Source organism: Crassostrea angulata, chromosome 1 (assembly GCF_025612915.1).
Source record: "Crassostrea angulata isolate pt1a10 chromosome 1, ASM2561291v2, whole genome shotgun sequence".
Lineage (NCBI taxonomy): Eukaryota > Metazoa > Mollusca > Bivalvia > Ostreida > Ostreidae > Magallana > Magallana angulata.
In genome coordinates this window covers 9134579-9153130 of record NC_069111.1, presented here as the reverse complement: position 1 = coordinate 9153130, position 18552 = coordinate 9134579, and the positions used below count along the sequence as shown (strand labels likewise).

Sequence of the window (18552 nt, the reverse complement as noted above, 5' to 3'; positions counted from 1 at the left end):
AAATGCAAACATAATAGAATAACAAATATCTTTGCGCCTAATTCGTTTGACATTTAAATTGTAATACTGCACTTTTCACGTTACAGGTAGAAAATCTGTTCTCGCATGAGTGGGAGAGGATGTTAATCGATTTTAAATGTTTTCTGGATATTTTTTTAAATAATTAATCGTCAATTTAGGAAATGCGTTATACATAGTTCCAAGAATGAACATTTCAATTTAAATAATTAACAAATTGATATTGGTGCACATTTACTTGTAAAAGTACTGATCAATTTCTGATTAATTCAGCACAAAGTAAAAAAAATCTATCAAAGCATTCAGAATAGCATGCCATGCACAATTTTGTTTTTTAACTTAACACTTTGTAACTAGGAAATGAACACAATAAAAGTTTGTAAATATTAGAACAAACAGTTTGTGTTGTACACAGAGGTAATGAAACTAAGCATTTAACTGATAAATCTGACTTCAGGCAAGCATGACATTTCTATGATGTTAATTTATTGATTGGTCAGCTAAAACTATAAAACACAATTTCGTTACTCTGGCGTGATAATCATGTCTCCACTGCCTAAATGTTATTGTAAGGCTTTGCTTACACACCACTAGTAAAATCAAATGCTGAAAAACAGGACTGCAGTCATACATTCCCATAAATGGTCTCAGTGAAATGAGGGAAATGAAATTAATGTTCAAACAACTGCAAATCAATTTCAAAACTGGCTGGTTAAAGTGAGGAAATGTGAAATTTTAAAGACTGATATTATAGTACTAGTACATTAGTGTTATAGATAAAGAGTTCATCCTCTAGAAGGAATATAGAATAAATAAAGTTGAGGCCATAAGCTTGCTTAAGAAATACTGACCTTTGAGATACATTTGAATATGCAAGCTAAGTGCCTGCTTCATGATAAACAAAATAAAATATTACACAACAAAGCAAAATCAACAGTGTATTTTCAGAAGCAACCCTAATTATGTAGGACATATGTACTTAGAGAGGCAGGATAGCATTAAGCACGAATAAAAGACTCTTTTTTTATAACTGGAGTTAGTGGACTGTTCAAATACATGATAAATAGCCCAGAAACACAACCTGTCTCTATTGTGTTTATTTTCCTGGACCTGTATTTAACAGTATGTGCAGGACACTAATAGCACTGTGAAGATTTTTTCTGCTTAAAACAGGTCAACACAATGACAGTTTAAGGTACAAAGCACATGTAAAGACAATCTGGAGTTAGATTAAGACAACAGATAGAGTCTTCAGCTCTGTGAATCACTCTCTCCAATGTCTATGAAGCATGTTTGAGTTCTCAGTCCATCACAACACTGACACAGTATTCAGTCTCTCCACCGGTGAGCGCACGCCATGTTACAACACTTGTAGAACGTTGTCATTGGCTCATCAGCTGACCGGGTCTGGATCTGCATGAAGAAGGCTCTGTTGTGGCTACACTTTGGACATGTTTCTGTGAGAGAAGATAACAGTAACAGTTTACAGTATGACATTTAATGGTGTTCATATTGAATTTCAAAATATCTATTGATAATCTAGAATTCGGGACCCTTTCAATTATAGATAATAAGTTTCATCTATTAATTGCCACATTTCTATTCAACATATTAAATTGTTATATGTTTTTTGATTGCTTTCTAAAACTTAAAAAGTGAAAGAGTCTTTTTCTTGATAATAAACAATTCAGAGACATGGTAAAAGTTTATCTACACTGTTGACCTTCTAAAGTACTTTCAAGACTCATCATGGATATATCAAATAAACCCAATTGGAACAGAATGTCATAGTCTCATTGATTCTGTCACTGACCTTCTGTGGAGTCGACATTTTCCCAGGCAGCAGCTCCACCTAGCACATCGTCCACCTCCTTCAGCTTGGGATACTTTCTGGATGCTATCTATTTAAAAGCAGAGATCAACATTAACCATTACAAATAAATACAGATGACTAAGCCTTCTTATATAAAATGTATTGCTTTCTTTGGTGGTTCATGCAGCTATAGACGCAGAAAACATTGCAGAAATAATACATACCTGTGTTACTGTAAATTCCTTATATTACGCAAGTACTTAATTCCGCAATCCCGCTGTTTTGTATAAAATCGCGAGAATATAAAATCGCGAATGCAGAACATTTATCCATATTTCCTATAGTTATCAACTCTCAGAAAATAATTGCGAGATTTTAAAATCCACGAGGGATGCTTCTCGTGATTTTATGCGGATATAAATTCCTCCCATTTACCTGGTAATTAGGAATTTACAGTATTGCGTTGCGTAAATTTTTCTGCAATAATCGCTACCTTCATAGCCCTGTGAACCATCATTGAAAGAAAGCATTTTAATGTTATATCTCTTTAATTTTTCCTTCAGTTGTTTGAAAGTGAGTAAAAATATGTAAATTAATAAATTATCACTTGATGAACTAATCATGACTAAAAAAATGTACATGCGAAGACAATTTTAAAAGTTTAATTCAGGAATGTGTATTTTTATGTAGTACACAGAATGGTTTATTTCATCTCTTGGAAGGTCATCTCGGCAAGAAAATTTTCTTCCGATATGAGGATAAAATATTTATAGTGGATTTAAATATGTATGTACTATATCAATCTAATTAAAATTAGACCTTTCATCTCGCTCTCTGTTATATATGGATACCGCTCGTGACGAGCGGTATCCATATATAACAGAGAGCGAGATGAAAGGTCTAATTTTAATTAGATTGGTACAATATTTAATCTTATTTAACTGATAAAATGTTGTTCTATGTTAAAAGTTATTATGTAAACAGTTGTGAGTTACTGTAAAATTTAAAGTGTTAAAATTTTGTCTACGATTAATTCACACTACAACGATCATCTCATATCACTTTTCAGTCCGTATCACATGAAATGTGTACTTTTATGTAAACATCGCTAACTATCTGTACCTTTCTTTGAATGTTTTGGACATAAGGGCACGTGTTACACGCAAACCGGTAACAATTCTGTCCTTCTTCAACCACCAGGACATTTGCACATGTTGGACAAAACGTCAACATTTTACCGTGGTAATGTAAATGTGTGACTGCCAATTGATGCAACTTTCACTTTCATTTTCAAATTTTCTGTAGATAATCCGAACTGTGTATTAGTTTTGTCTTTCAACACAATATGTCGCTTTTGATTAATATGACATGATTACATAAAACAAAAAAGTAAAACTGAAATACTTTAGAATGCTTGTTATATTTTTCAAAATGAAATAATAAAGGAAACACAAATTATATTATACGCACGAGCTAATAAGTTGAACTTTCACTTTTCATTTACTTTGAGCAAAATAATGAGGTTCACGCAACGGTTCAGAATTAAAGGAAGAAGGTATCTTAAATAAAGATATTCTGTCTATATTGTCTTTGTTTAAAGATACTGATTAAAGAATGCATATTGATAATCACAATAGTCCATTGTTTATTACAGTGCATATTGTACCATGTTGTACTTTGATTATGCATCCTACTGCAGTTTAGTTTACAAACACTGACAAATAGTACCCAGTTAGTATATCCCAATAGTTTATATTGTTAACAATTTACAGGCTCTAAGAAGTACCAACGATAATGGCTGAAGAAGGAAGCTTCTCAGTCCTGTCTACTGTTGGCACATCATCAGAGACAGGTAGTGAGGTAACTGACAGGGAGAGAGAGAAGGTAAAAATCGAGGATCCAGAGGATGGAGAGATGGAAGAAATGGACTCCTCGGAGCTCGTCCTATCTCATCAGGAAGCCATGTCAAAGGTGGAGGCAGCCATTGATGAAATTGTCTCAGTAAGTTGATATGTGATAAGTTACTATGCCATTTACCAGTACAACATTTGTCAAAATCTTCTGTTTGGAGTCTACTGGTATATTGCAATCTGTAAAATTTCTTTTATGTACTGTCAGTGTACTCGCCATTTTATAACATGTGCAATTAAATGGAGTATTTATGTTGTGTTAAAATGTATGGCTCTGACATATTTTGAAATTTACTATCAATTGATGGACACTTTACACCACACATTACATGGATAATTCTGAAGGATTTTTTTACTTATGGAACAAGGGCTTACATTCCTATCTGTTCCTCACTTTAGTGAACATTGAAAGTTTATAAGTGTGTATAAATAGTCAATGTTTGGATCTTCTCAAAGAGAAACAGGAGTGGATCCAAGACATAAAATTTTAACAAGATGGAATAAAAATATTGTTTGTTTTCTTTACCAGACAGACTCCCTGTTGTATGATTTACCCCCAGAAGTCACACTGGAAGAGGTGAATTCCTTCATTGCTCTGGAGCATGGACAAGCCATGCTGGTAAATGTCCAACGTGCTGATGGAGAAGTACTATGTAAGTGTTATTGGTTACCGTATTCATCATAGTAACCCCCAGGATCTTTATCCACTTCACTTCTTTCTTCTGTGTAAACGATCATCCACCTTTCTAGATTTATTTACAAACTTTGTCATTTTATCATTTTCGCTAGCTAAGTGTCCAATTCGTTTTTCTCAAACAAATTGGACAATTGGCTTATAAATTCTGCACATTCCAAAATAAATCTCATTCCATATAAAGGAATGTTAGGAGTCATGAGATCATGAGGCAATAGAATCATTTCCTTTTGCATAAGATTGACCATTTACCCCTATGATAATTGAAAAATAAAATGCCCTATTATCATTTTGAGATTAGACTAATCTAACCAATTTCTACAACAATCTCTCAATTTTTTATTTTCAGCAGTGGTAGTGGTTCAAAATGGCACTGTCCTTGACCTGAAGCATGCCATTAAACGTCACATGACCTTGAAACTGTCCCGCAGCAAAGGAAAGAAGCACATTAGTTGGTATGTGTTTATTTTGTTTTGTTCACTTCATGAAGCAAAAAACAAAATGAACAGTGATTGAAGTAATAAAAAGTGCCTTTTACTTAGTTAAATCACTTTATTCACTTTTCTACAAATCTTGGCTAAATTTTTCGCAAGTTGTTGAATAAAGATTTTGGTGTGTCAACACGTCTGTCTGAGGTACCTGTAATATATACTCCTCTCTATTCTTTCAGGAAGTACATTTGGAAGCGATACTGGTTGTATTTTGAAGGTCAGAAACTTACTGAGGACAAGAAACAACTAAAAGAGTAGGTTTTTCTACCAGATGTTAATTTTACTGAATTTTAAAAGAAATTTTGATTTCTTTCAGAGGCATTTAAAGAAAACTTAAGACAAGTTAAGTCTCCATTGCTTTATATTTCTCTCTTACAGATATGGCATCAGAAATAAAGATGAAGTGACATTTATAAAAAGATTAAAAGAGAGGTGATCAGATGAGTTGTGAAATGGGGAAATGTTTCTGATCAAGAATACCATGGTCCAGAAGTGTATACAGCCACTGGTCCTGATGCACCGTATCATGTTCATCAGGGGGTGTTACAGCATGTTTTCTTGTTCTTAAATAGGGATGCAAGTGAAGGAAACAGACAGATTTGCAAGAAATAAGGCAATGATTGCTGTTTGATGAAAGATGCTTTTGAATAAATGTTAAGTTGCGGTTTCTATTTTTCTATTCATTTCCAATGACAATTTTGTTTCTGTCATTCTATCATGTCAGATCGCAGCTTGCCTTGCCCTTCTTTTATCTTGGTCAGAGAGTAAGAATTTTTCTCTGTTGTGAGAGAAAGGGAGCTATGTTGTAAAATTCAGTTTTAAATGAAAATTGTATATTGCATGTTATGTTATCATACAATATGAAAGCAAGAGGTGTTAGCAAAAAATATTCATATCTAATAGCAAATACTGGTATTAGGAATGTACTGTAACATGAGGCCATCCTTAAATGAAAAAATGTTTGTTTGGAATTGCTAGACCCAGGAGGGAGGGAGAGAATTTTTTTTCATTTTTCAAACTTGAAGTTTAACTAATCAGAAATTGGTTAAATATAAAAAATCTCCACATAAAAAAGTTTTTTTAATTTTTTACAAATAAAATTTTATCAGCAGGCAATTCCAAACAAACAATAATTCTATTTTGGCCTGATATATCTCCAACTGAATCGGACATTTATAGCATGATAAGTCATTTTTAAGGTTCTAGCATTTTAGAACATGAGACTAAATATGAAGAATATTTTTATTTATTACATGTACACATTCTTTTTTTTACATTTTCAAAATAAGATAAAAAGATGTGTATTACATCTACAGTAGTCACAAAAAACAATGGAAAACATGATATGTATGTGGGCTGGAGATGTAGCACAGTAAGGATGCTTTCTCCCATTGTTATAACACAATACATCCCCGATCACTTACAGGTGTATAATGGGCACTAAAATTATTATAGCACTCAGAAAGCGTGCATACACAAGAAATACACCAAACAAACTAAGTCCCAAAAACTAAGAAAAGTTACTTAATAAATCAAATTACAGAAAAGAAACTGAATTACATTCATCATAAATTGCCTGTACAGTCTTCTTTTGATATACTTATATATCCTGCAAATTTATAGTGTATATATATATTTTTTTTGCAACACAAGACAAAAAAAACTTTCTCCAGAACCTTACAAGCTGTTAAAAATCTGAATAATCGTTGTATATTCTACAAGCTATTGACAACATATAGTTGTTCATTATTGGCTGTTGCAATGTTATCATGTTATGGGGCCATGTCTTGCTACATGTAATAACTCTTGTCTGATCGAACTACAGGGAAATTACTGGTACTGGATTCCATTAAAATGTAATGAGATTTTATTGTTGATTTATATTTAAAGGAAATCAAACTCGATATTTACAGCTCAATTTTTCATATCTTAATGCATTTTTTTTAAAAAACAATGATGTATCAGGTACAGGTACTGAAAATTGTAAATTAATGCATGCACCTGAAGTTTGAATTTTGATGTCAATTCAGTAAGGAAGAGGGATGAAATGGCCAAATGTCTGGAATAAACTTAACTATTTTCTACTGGTATGCAGTATTTTGATTATATACATGTAAAAAACAAAAGCAACAAAATAAATCTGTTAAAAAAGAGTTTAACACTCTGGAATTTTCACTAGCTCTAATACTAAATGTAAATATGTGTAAAATAATTAATGCGCTAAATAAAAAAAACCCAAATATTAACAAACAAAAACACAAAAACAAACGGAGTCACTCTTTAAACAAGGGAGGGAACTTCATGCATTACAAAGGTGCTTGTTCCACTATAGATATATTATAAAAAGTAACTTAAAATAAAAGTTTTTGATACATTCCAAAAGAGAGATCATTTGCATACAGATATCACAAAGTTTGCTTTCCAATGATCTACAGTCATTTACATTACATTTTATATTGTGTATATAATAGTTTTTTTAAAATGCCCTTAATGCTAATGATTCATGTAAGAATGTTACATCAACTTTTCAACCTAAATAACTCCATAGTTTCAGAATTCTTATTTTCGAACGATTTTTGAAATGCTTTTTTGATAAGAATCAAGTTTGTTGAGAAATATTTGAAAGAGCTTCCAACGATACTTTAAACAAGACAAATGTTATCACACCATGGTCAATAACAGAAAGAGTGGTCGGAACTCTTCTCTACTTTGCAATGTAACTGTAAATCTGTAAGTACTGGAGACTTCCATCCGCATTCTGAAATACGTTATCCGTCGCATCCACGTAGAGTTCGTCTCCATCCATGACGTCGAATCGACTGATCGGGAGGGACTGGGTCTGCTTACAGAGTTCCTCGAATGTCTGGTCTTCCTCCCTGTGGTGAGGTCCACAGGCAAAGTGGTACAGCTTAAAGGTAAGCAACCTGAAATACATCAGCAGGTAAGGTTAATTTACTATCTATACCAAGCTGAAGATGCAAATTGAGATTAAAAAGTCAGTCCAACTTTGGATATTCTGTTGTCCACTAATTGTAATACAGGTGGACATGTATACTTTCCACCACTGGATTTCTCTCGATTTACTGAATCAGATAATGACGTTTATGATCATTCAGATTCCAATCAAATATGTACGGTACTTATTGAACAAGAATCAAGACAAGTCTTATCAGATATAAACTTTTTAGAAGATTTCATTAGTTAACAAGATTAGCTATTAGATGGTAGACACTCACGAATCATAGAGGAGGAATTTTTCTGCAGCCTTGAGTCGGAGATTCCCTATGGGATCCACAACATGGACTTTCTCCTTTATCCGTTTGTCCTTGAAAATGAAGGTGACATTGATCCACTCCTTGTATCCCCCACTGATGTCTATGTCCCTCAGGGGTGTGATTTTACCTAAACACAAGTACATAACAACATATGTGTAAAATCATCTGCTAATTAAAAGCTCGGCCTCTACAATGCATCATTAATCACCGATATTTCATGGAGGACAGGAAGAAATGAGGCTTGAAACATTGTCATTATACTTGTATTTTTGTGGTAAAAATACTGATGATTTTGAAACTTTCCAACTTGGTTTTTAGAAAATTCTAAAAGGATATCATTATAGATGTTATTTTTATAAATCCATCAGTTATGTCAGCAGGAATAATGCTAGTTACACTATATGAGAAGGTGAAATTTGAATAATTTAGGTTCTTACCATGCTTGGCCTCCAGTTCAAAAAATCTTTCTGGCTTGCTCCCTTTGTCCATAAAATAACGAATAAAATGTCTCTCCGACTTATCTCTCTCTGTACTTGTTACTTCACTTCCATTCAAGATCATTATGTTGGGCATACTGCAAGAAAAATCATTTAAAATCTGTATATATTTCAGTGCATGTAACTTTTAAGTGTTGGTATTAAATTTCTCAGATCAAATTGGTTTGAGCTTTTCAACATACTGAGCAACAAGCAGTTTTCTTCTTTCTTCTGGATCTAGTTTCTTCACCAGAGGAATGTCCTGTTCAAATATAAAAATATCTCCAATTCAGAACTTAAACAACACACTATAATTGTTGGAAACCCTTGCCAGTCTTAGATATGCTCACTGACCATTAATGAACTTCCTCTATTTTATCAATCATTTCAATCCGCTTATGAAAAAGCAAAACTAAATTAATTTTTGGAGGTGTTACTGATTATTAGATCATGTTAGCATTCACATAGATTTCCTTAATAAACTTGTGAAGGAGACCACTGGAATAAGGTATGAATATTCATGAAACTGAAAAAAACTCAGCAATTTGGCGTAGGATAGAGGAGCATGAGAAAGACTGGCCAGGGGTTTTGAACAAAGTCACGCTTTCAGTACACGGGGAGAAATCCATGTACCGTTACTCTGAACCATTTAACAAAAAATATGAGATAAAATGTGTTTTTCATAATTAACAACTGGGCATCATTCACATGACTGACCTTGATCCTGAGAGACTTGAGTGCTGGGTACTTTCTCAGCTCATCACAGTGAGTCCAGTTATCGAGTTGAGTTTCACTCAGACAGATCAGTTTGAGTCTGGAGAAAGGGTCCCCATGCTGACACTCTGTGCTCTTCGATGACTCCTCCCCTTCTTTTGTTTCCATGCTGTCTGCCATCTGCAGAACGTCACCGACAATGTCTTCCACTATGTCTTGCATCTCCATGGAAATATCTCTCTCAGTCTCCATCTCTTCTGCCGGATTCTCCAGACAGCATATTCTACATTCCTCCTCCTCTTTGTAAAATATGTGTTGGATGGGGTTACCAGACAGAATCAGAGATTCCAACTGGGGCAGGTGTTTCAATTTCCAAATTTCTTCCCAACTGAAAGTTGAAGGGGAAAACTCCTTCTTTAGTATAAAATGTTAATATATGTATTTTAGACAATCTTTATACGGCTACTTATTCTTATATCTGTAATAAACTCAAGAACAAATTCACAAAGGTTGTACCTTCTGAGTCTGTTGTTATTCAGTCTAAGACAGGTGATGTTTTGTAAACATTTGTAGGCATCCTCTGGATGATCTAAATCTTCATATTCTACAACAACGCATTAGATTTCATATATACTTGTATATCTGACAAAACATTATTCTCCAAACAAAAAAAATTCCAGTTATGCATATCAAATTTTGATAAACATAAAGTGTAAAGTAATATGGCATTGTCCAATTTTTCATCAGGCCTAAAAAAAAAAATTTGTGTTTAGGGTAACCCGACCTAACCTACAAAAATGCCCCGATCCTACCATTTTTTTAGCTGTCTGTTTTTATCCGATTGTGAAGTCTATATTATTTCTATTAAAAATCCGTTTTTAAATATGGCACAAACAAACATTCTTAGGATTCATGCAGAAAAAAATATGATAAAATAAAACAAATCCCTACCTACCTTACCTAATTTTTTCATTAGTGTTACCCTAAAGTTAAACACACAATTTTTTTTTATAGGCCTCATCAATAGTCCTCAACTTCTTTCTAAATAAGAAATCCTATTTTATTGAATGTTACATTCCATTTACTGGTTAATCATGAACTGGTCGGTAAGAGACAGACAAACTGTATACGTAATTACCATTTTCACAAGCATGTAGCTCTGTCAGAGAGGGAATCTTTTTGGTCAGGTCTATGACATCCTGCCAGCTGCTAAATGTTCCATTCAAAACCAGATTCTCTATCTGGGGCAGAGGAGTGTTCCACGACTGAATGGTGTTCTGTTTAAAGGAATAAATTAATGCATATACTGTAAACCAACTCTTGTTCCCGTGCGAGAAATTTTTGCGAGGTTTAATTGTGAGGGCCTTGTTATCGCGAAATATTTCTCCCATGCACCAGTCGTTGTTGTAAACATTAGTTATATATCTAGATTATAAAAATTTAAATTGTGAAATAAAGTTGTCTTGTTAAAAATATTTGGTTTACAGTTACAGCTAGCGATAAAAATGTAGGCTACACTGTTTAAAAGTATTTCATCATTTAAGGGGGATGTGCAGACATTTTGTAAATTATTGAGGAAAAGAATGTAAACATTTCTTGAACTGGCTTGTTTCTACCCGAAACTGGCCAAAAATGTTGCCAAAAGATATAAACCCAATAAATATAAAGTCCTATATGTCATTTTGTTTGAAAAGTATGCATACAAGAACATGATAATGCCTTTTTAATCACTCAGAACAGCTGCCTACCGTAACTGTGCAGCTACAGACTTATTTTGAAGATTAAAAAATCTGAAAATTTGCCTCAAAACAGGGTACCCTGTTTTTATCAGTCGGCATGGGATCTAGTTTTAGAACAAGAAAAATCCAGTCTATACTTAGAACTCCTGTGTCTATGGAGACACATTGACGTTGTCAATTCAAAACAACCCGTTTTGAATTTAATATACATCTCTATACCTGTCCCATGTTTGTTTCATGGGGAATTTTTAGTTCTATAAGTATAAATTAAATTCTTTTTGAAAGTGTGATATGGGTCTAAAAAGGGATTGTCTTCAATTAAAAAAGTATACATTATATTTCAATAAAAATAAATCTGCAATGTACCTCCACAGACAGAGATAAATATATCTTGTGGTTTTTTGAGGCCCATTTTAAGAATAGGGTACCTTACAACTTAAAATCCAACTTAAATGAGCAAAATTCAAACTTTTTCTCAACAAATGGTTGTAGAGAGGATACCAATGAACCCCCTTTATATTTTTTAATCTTCAAAACATGTCTGTAGCTGCATGTGCAGTTCGACGGCCGCACATCCCCCTTAAATTTATATATAAAAGCATGATCAATGAAAAGGAGTCATCCTAAAATACAGAGTTATTACTGTTCAAAAGTCATATATACAAAATATACAACTCAAGAAAGCCTTCATTCAAACAAATGATTAAATTAATGATAGTTGGTTGGGCCAGGGAATGCAATTATTATTAATTGTTCTCAGGCTATGATTTTTTGGGAGTTGATTTTAATCAACTCTCCTATGCACTTACTCGGGCAAAGCGAAAGTGAAACAGTGTTTGGACCTTAGCACAAATCAATACCGCTGACAAGGCTTAATTCTTGAAAATAATCGATAAATTCGATGCTATGTATTCTGAAGCATTGTTTTTCAAGAAAACTTATTTATTAAGGTTCTCCGATCCTCAGGTACCAAAAATTGAAAGTGTAAATTTTAAAGCAAATGACATTTTACAGTCTCATACTAATGATTATAATAATAAATGAAGCATTTATATGTATTGTTTCCATGCGTTTTTCAAAGATAATGCATTATCACCCATATAGATTTATCTAAGGAAAAAGAAGTGACTTCAAGGTTTTGCTAATTTGTATTCAGTAGAGTATGATTACACTTGACTGCTGCACATAAAAACATTCAGGAGATATGTAGATGTAAAATAAATAAATAAAAATGTGCTGTATCCAGTATTATAATCATGGAAATAAACAAAAATATCTTTACATCATGTATGACAAAGAGTTATCCTTCTTTCAAAAAGTCAACAACAGATGTAATAATGTTCCTGCGCTTTGTTACTCTTGGTTTTCCATGAAAACATTCACTCAGTACACTTTGTACACCATCAAATCCTCCTCTTTGGTACGCTAACTGCAGATGATGCATTGAAAGACCAGAGAGAGACATCCTTTTCACCATGCTCTCGGACACTGTTTTGTTTGATAGCAAGGGCATCAAAGTTTGCAAGTTAGATTTAGAGTCTTCCATCTGGAGTACAACTTGCATCATATAATCCATACTGAAAGTATAGTTCAAATAATAGGAATCTGTACTGTGATGTTCGACAAGTTTCTGTAGGTATGTACAGTCTTCAAGTGCATTATGTGCCTCGAATGTACAGCCTAGAATTTCTAGCACGAGGGTCTCCAGAGTTGAATTTGTGGTATTACAAGATGCATGATCCTTCAACATAGGCAGAGTATCACAGAATCCAATAATGCAGTCTTGCAATGGTATATCAGAGCATTTTCTCATTGCTCTGCATAGAACGACACTATCGAATTTTCTGCAGTTATGAGCAAATAGTAATGGTTTATGGATACCCGGTGTATTATTTAGCCATTCATGAAATGATGTCAAACACTCCTGTATGGAAACTGCTTGGACGGGAACACCATTTTTATATAAAGTTGAACCGTCACATGTAAGTCCTGTTATCCGTGAAGCCGTCTCCTGTATGACAACTGATGGTAATACATACTGGCAGAAAGAAAAATCTCCACACCTTGCCGCCATTTGTGTTATTTCACATGATGCATCTGAAATAAAAGAAGAAAAGATAACGTGTTTATAAGAAAATTTCATTTTTTTTATACATGTTCATGTATATATCAGGATAGTTTCAATTTTATACACTTACCTAAACCAGTTGTCTCTAGATCAAAGTAGACTCTATTGTATTCATCAGGAGGCAATGGAACTTGGTGAAGTTGTTCTGGAGGGGACGGTATAGTCTCGAGTTTGTCATTAGGGATGCTACCAGTCTGTGAAAGAACTGCACTCTCATATGTTACACCCTCTCTTATTTCAGATGAAGATGTTGCAGATGATGACTTTTTCTTCAATTCTACTCTTCTCTTTTTGAATTCCTTAGTAGATATCTGGTCCAAATTCATTTTCCTTTTCTTCATTCTTCTTTCAGCATCTTTGACAGTGCATGATCCAGGAGACAAAGCTAGCTCTTCATGTATCTGTAATAATAAAACATATAGAATATTAGATTGCTATTTTTCAATCAATTGTGTCAAAGATAATAAAGGGTACAGCCTTTTTGTATGAATTTACCTGGAGTACATATGGAGCTCCGATATTCTTCTCGCACACTGCTGCGGCAACTCTAACACTGGTACTCTCAGATCCAGAGTAAAAATTGTTTTTTGGGTTTTTCCTGGAAACAACATGATTGAAGTTTTCATTATGTTGAGTGCTTTCAAGTAAAGAAAGTTTCTCTGACTGATTAGCATACGACGTAAAGAGTTGCTGAAGATCTTGAAACAGATTAGAGTCTGTGAGATATTTCCCATAGGGTAGATGTTTCGGTGTGTACGTTTCCTCATTTTGTAGATATCTACACCATTTGACCTGACATGAAGAATGATTGCCATACAGGTGGTGTGGAATAGCTAGTAGATTCTCTTTCAGAGAGACAGGATCTTCCTTGTTAGATGACACAGCATATGCAAAGCATTTCTTTATGTGACTTATAGTTTTTGCACTCAGTATCCTCTTATATTTCTCTTTTTGTAAGGCATACAGATTATTTGTAAAGTTTTTGAATGTATGGTTCTTGTCACTACATTTCTGTATGTCAGCATTTACTTCCAATCTCACTTTATGTATGGTACTGGTATCATCATCCATAACTAAAGTTTTCACCTTGTGTCCTTTGTTTTCAATACTTTTGAGGATTTTTACCGCCATAGATGGTTCCATTGATTTTGAGCTTCCTTCCCAATTCTTTCTACAGTCATGTTCTTTTTTTTCACGTTTGTGGAGCTCAGCACTCTTACATATTCTGCATGTCTTTGCCATGACGTCATAGCCTACCACCTTTCGAGTTTTGCATCCAATCATTGATCCGTGACCTGAAAAAATGTGGATAAACCTTTTTTTATTCAGTTAGACATGTGTGCCACTCTATATATTACTTTGCATCAGTAATAATTTCATGTTCCTATGCATGTCTTCATAGTGAAAATTGATTTATTTCATATAGCATTATCACATTTTGAGGTCTTGCAAATATAAAAAATATTTTTACCCACTACAAACTGTAGTTTCATTTCATATTCATTTACACATAACAAAAATTAATTCATCATAATTTTATAAAAGTCACAATATACGATACCTGATAAGCTGTTGTAATTTCTTCCACTACCTCTCTTTTGCCAACCAGCATCGTAAGACAGAACCAAGCCAGTATTACTAAAACAAGTGAAATATTTTGAATTATAAAGCATGGAAATCATACATGTATACTTATGAAGAAAAGTTCAAGCCTGTGTAAAATTTCTTTGGAAAAATTTATAACTGAAAACTTTTACTGATACTGTGATGAATGAAAATATCATATTTTACCCCGATTCGTGTGCTTCCTTCTCCAGTGCATCACTGCATGTGGTTTGGGCAAGTGACTCAAATACAGGGGCACATTCTCTCTCTCTCTTTTTCAAATTACTGTGAGTCAGGCAATGGATGTTCAATGTAGAAAACAGCTTTGTAATAACAGCTTCTCCAACTCCTGCATGGGCTAAAGCTACAATAAACATTATATATTTAGGAAATCTTTATAAATTTATTATCATTATTATGGCCGTTAGTATTATGGTGAATCTAATTTCTTGTAAATGAAAAGTTGTGATGTATTCACATTTTTATTTATAATAATTCAGTGTAAATTATCAATCAGAAATATACATATACATGTGCTTCTCTAATATTAGATGCAATTCTATATATAAATACAAATGTATAAATGTTCATATACATACCAACGCCAAGTTTAGTATTCACATCAAAAGGACCTTGGCCATTTGCACCAATGTTGTGTCTCTTCCCTGTTGGTACGATAGTCAACTCCTTGCAGCAGGTACACTCTATGTACAATAAGCTCGCAAGACCATACTGTTTTTCTTTTACACACTTTGCTAAATTTAGTGGTTTATGGCACACAACACATCCTCGCTCTAGATGATCAACCAGAACTGAAAACTCTACGATCCTTCGTCCATCAAAAATATTGGTATATGTCGATCGAGAAAGTTCTTCGCTATCGTTTTCACAGTGATCCAACTCCAAACCAGAATTTACATCATCTACGTATGTCTGAGTTTCATTATTGTTCACATCAATGCTGTTATTTATGTCACAGCCAGTGGAAAAACTAGTGCACCCTTTTTTGAACCGACCTTTCTTGTCTCTAGCTCGTTGACAGTTTCCCTCCATGTTGGATTGTTTACTAGTAACATATTCTCCTTCTTTGACAAAAGATTTCCAAAAAATATAAATGCCGGACTTCATGGTACGAATAAACTATTTCCGAATATGAGAACGAGTTATCTCGCTTTGCTGAGGATCGGAGATCGTTAATTCCATGAAAATAATAAGATTTTAAATTGTACAAACAGTTTAGATATTTTTTAAAGTCGTATGTATTCCTACGCTAGAGTTCAATGGAGTCTCGTTCAACCAGACGCTTGGCTGTCTCCGTTAATATCCGACAAAACAGAGTCTCTCTTGCTTGTCGGAGATAAACGGAGACAGCCGGGCGTTTGGTTGAACAAGACAAGAGTTTAATCTTGCATGGATCCATACAATTTCTCAGAAATATTTCGATTACTGATACTACTTGCCATGCAATATCACATATCGTTGATTTTGAATAAATGATAATCGATAAAATCAACTCCCGTCAGTACTTCAGTACTTTGATTAATATGATATACCTCTTTATTTTGAAGTTTGTTTCTTGCCAAGTTGACAAACTTAAGGCACTGAAGGTTAGACAGGATGGTCAACATGTCCTTCCAGTCGGTAAGGTCATTGCTGGAAAGGTCAAGGTCAACTACATTGGGACAGAGACTGGACAATCCCTCACTTGGCACACCAGCATGACCCACACAACTGTTGTTCAACACCTGCAGGTAAAACAAACGCTCAACATATTCTTCTGATCATCATACACTTGCCTGGTACCATGTGATCTATATATAAGGTTTTATATTGATGATAGTGTATATATATATATATATAGTACATATATTTTTGTTAATTAATTTGAACATAATATAATGGTTAAATCAAGGATATGAGAAAATAATATATTCATAATTCTTCATGCATCATTACATTGTGAACTTGTTGAGAAGAATGACTGCACATTGCGTCTATTTCCACACGATACACATGATAACGGAACTTGGCGAGCGTTATCAATCAGCTGGCCTGCTGCCAAAATTAGGTCAGCTGTTTTGCTATTTTGATAAACAACGTAATTTTTCACATAACCATCAATAAAAAACGAAAACCATACCACATTTCTCAGATACGCCAATTCTGCCTCCGAATCGCTCGTCTTCGGCTTGCCAGTCACTTTGATGTCTATTACAAACCCTGATGTGTATATCTTATTGGGGTCACTCATGCAGTACTTTTCTTTGACAGCCTCAGTAAACGACTTCTTTCTTATCCTTCTGTTGCGTCCTTTTGAGGGCAGCATAACGCTGAAAGCGATATTTTTTCGTTCCACGTCTTCTTCCTCCATTTTCAAATGGAATGTTCTAAAGTATTTAAACCTTTGTCGGATCATTTGTATTTTTAGAACGAGAGAACACGAGACACCCTTTTGTAAATATTTTCATCTGACGTGATGCTCTATGGGTATAGTATTTTCAGGTATGCCTAACTGACGACAAATAGAAATTATCTGATTTATTTCATAAAGAGTGTATATTTGTCAGGGTTTTTAAAAAAATGTTTCCTTAATGTAGTTGATAATCCCTTTTGTCGTAATATAAAAAAGATTATCTTAAAATGTGCAGTAGGTGAGTGGACATAAAAAAATATTTCCTTTTCCGGTGTCTTTGTCTGTGATAACACTTTGAATAAAAGAATCGATTTATTGGACCGTATAGAATAAATGTACTACATGGTCCAATAATTTTAATCGACAAATTGTTAGGGCGCCAGTAAGCTTTGCATACTTAATATTTTGATTTTTGATCGTACGTACAATTGCTAAAAATTATATAAGGTGGCAGGGGACAGTTTTTTTTTATACAATTCATTGTAGCCAAGGGATGCATGTCTTCAGAACTCTGTAACTAGAATTTCCTCAGTTCCCATTCAGCACAAATACCTTTAATTCACTCTTTATAAGGCCAATCACCAATTTCTGAAGAAAATTACTAGTCAAAACCTGTAAAATTCTCTACATACTGGTTTTTATGAGATTTGGACCCTTTCATATTTTGCTAATTTTTCATGATTTTTCAGCTTTTTAGACCTCCCCCAGCTAATTCCCTGCAGAGGGTTGACCTTCCGTACCGCGTGCATGTTGCACTATCACATGTCAGAAACTTACCGGTGTATAGTTTACAATGTCCCATCCACTTACTTTTCGTGTTATTTTACCTCCCGTCTGTAACTTGCAATTTCACTGTGTAAAGTCAGCACAACAGTCAGAGCCGCAGGTTTCGCATTTTACTTCTGATTCTCACGTACCTAACATAAGGGGCCTACATATTGCATATCAATTTCTCAACAGACACCCCTCTAACTAATGATAATCATTAAAAATCATTTCATGAATTTTAGCAACACTCATAAGCCTTCAAGTACAGCAACTCTCAATTTTACAAAAATATTCGAAACTGTCCCTTGCTACCTAAATATAAAATTAAGAAATCAAATCAAATTATTCAGTTTTAACTGAATGGGTTTTGTAACAAAAAAATTAGAAGCAGCATTTACCAATATGCGACTTTTCCACATTTCCCCCCTTGACCTGGCTCTTACAGTCGTTTGACCAGTTCCGAATAGGGTACAGATTTGGAGGTGCTGTAAATGTTCCTGGGTGTTAT

At 34.0% G+C, this 18552-nt stretch overlaps 4 protein-coding genes across 5 annotated transcripts; 1 reads left to right on the top strand and 3 right to left on the bottom strand.

The window, feature by feature from the left end:
* Positions 1 to 239: 239 nt before the first annotated feature.
* Positions 240 to 3126, bottom strand: LOC128182586 (DNA-directed RNA polymerase III subunit RPC10-like). Its single transcript, XM_052851309.1, has 3 exons — positions 2954 to 3126; positions 1832 to 1919; positions 240 to 1475 (listed from the first exon to the last, which is right to left on the bottom strand). The coding sequence occupies exons 1-3, from the start codon at positions 3062 to 3064 to the stop codon at positions 1348 to 1350; spliced, it is 327 nt and encodes a 108-aa protein (XP_052707269.1). The 5' UTR covers positions 3065 to 3126; the 3' UTR covers positions 240 to 1347.
* Positions 3127 to 3306: 180 nt separating this feature from the next.
* On the top strand, positions 3307 to 6866 carry LOC128182402 (U11/U12 small nuclear ribonucleoprotein 25 kDa protein-like). Of its 2 annotated transcripts, none has more exons than XM_052851028.1 (6): positions 3307 to 3386; positions 3604 to 3832; positions 4271 to 4394; positions 4788 to 4890; positions 5106 to 5180; positions 5305 to 6866. In XM_052851028.1, exons 2-6 carry the CDS (start codon positions 3626 to 3628, stop codon positions 5360 to 5362), a joined length of 567 nt encoding a protein of 188 aa, XP_052706988.1. In that variant the 5' UTR covers positions 3307 to 3386; positions 3604 to 3625; the 3' UTR covers positions 5363 to 6866. The 2 variants fall into 2 exon arrangements, with proteins under 2 accessions (XP_052706988.1, XP_052706980.1); XM_052851020.1 differs by having other exon boundaries at positions 4785 to 4890.
* Positions 6155 to 17607, bottom strand: LOC128182393 (tubulin-specific chaperone cofactor E-like protein). The gene is made up of 9 exons (XM_052851010.1): positions 17004 to 17607; positions 16417 to 16608; positions 10530 to 10668; positions 9908 to 9995; positions 9395 to 9779; positions 8881 to 8939; positions 8639 to 8775; positions 8163 to 8328; positions 6155 to 7850 (listed from the first exon to the last, which is right to left on the bottom strand). The coding sequence occupies exons 1-9, from the start codon at positions 17277 to 17279 to the stop codon at positions 7631 to 7633; spliced, it is 1662 nt and encodes a 553-aa protein (XP_052706970.1). The 5' UTR covers positions 17280 to 17607; the 3' UTR covers positions 6155 to 7630.
* On the bottom strand, positions 12071 to 16054 carry LOC128182387 (uncharacterized). Its single transcript, XM_052850998.1, has 6 exons — positions 15463 to 16054; positions 15050 to 15227; positions 14820 to 14896; positions 13754 to 14553; positions 13329 to 13659; positions 12071 to 13227 (listed from the first exon to the last, which is right to left on the bottom strand). The coding sequence occupies exons 1-6, from the start codon at positions 15989 to 15991 to the stop codon at positions 12431 to 12433; spliced, it is 2712 nt and encodes a 903-aa protein (XP_052706958.1). The 5' UTR covers positions 15992 to 16054; the 3' UTR covers positions 12071 to 12430.
* Positions 17608 to 18552: the final 945 nt, after the last annotated feature.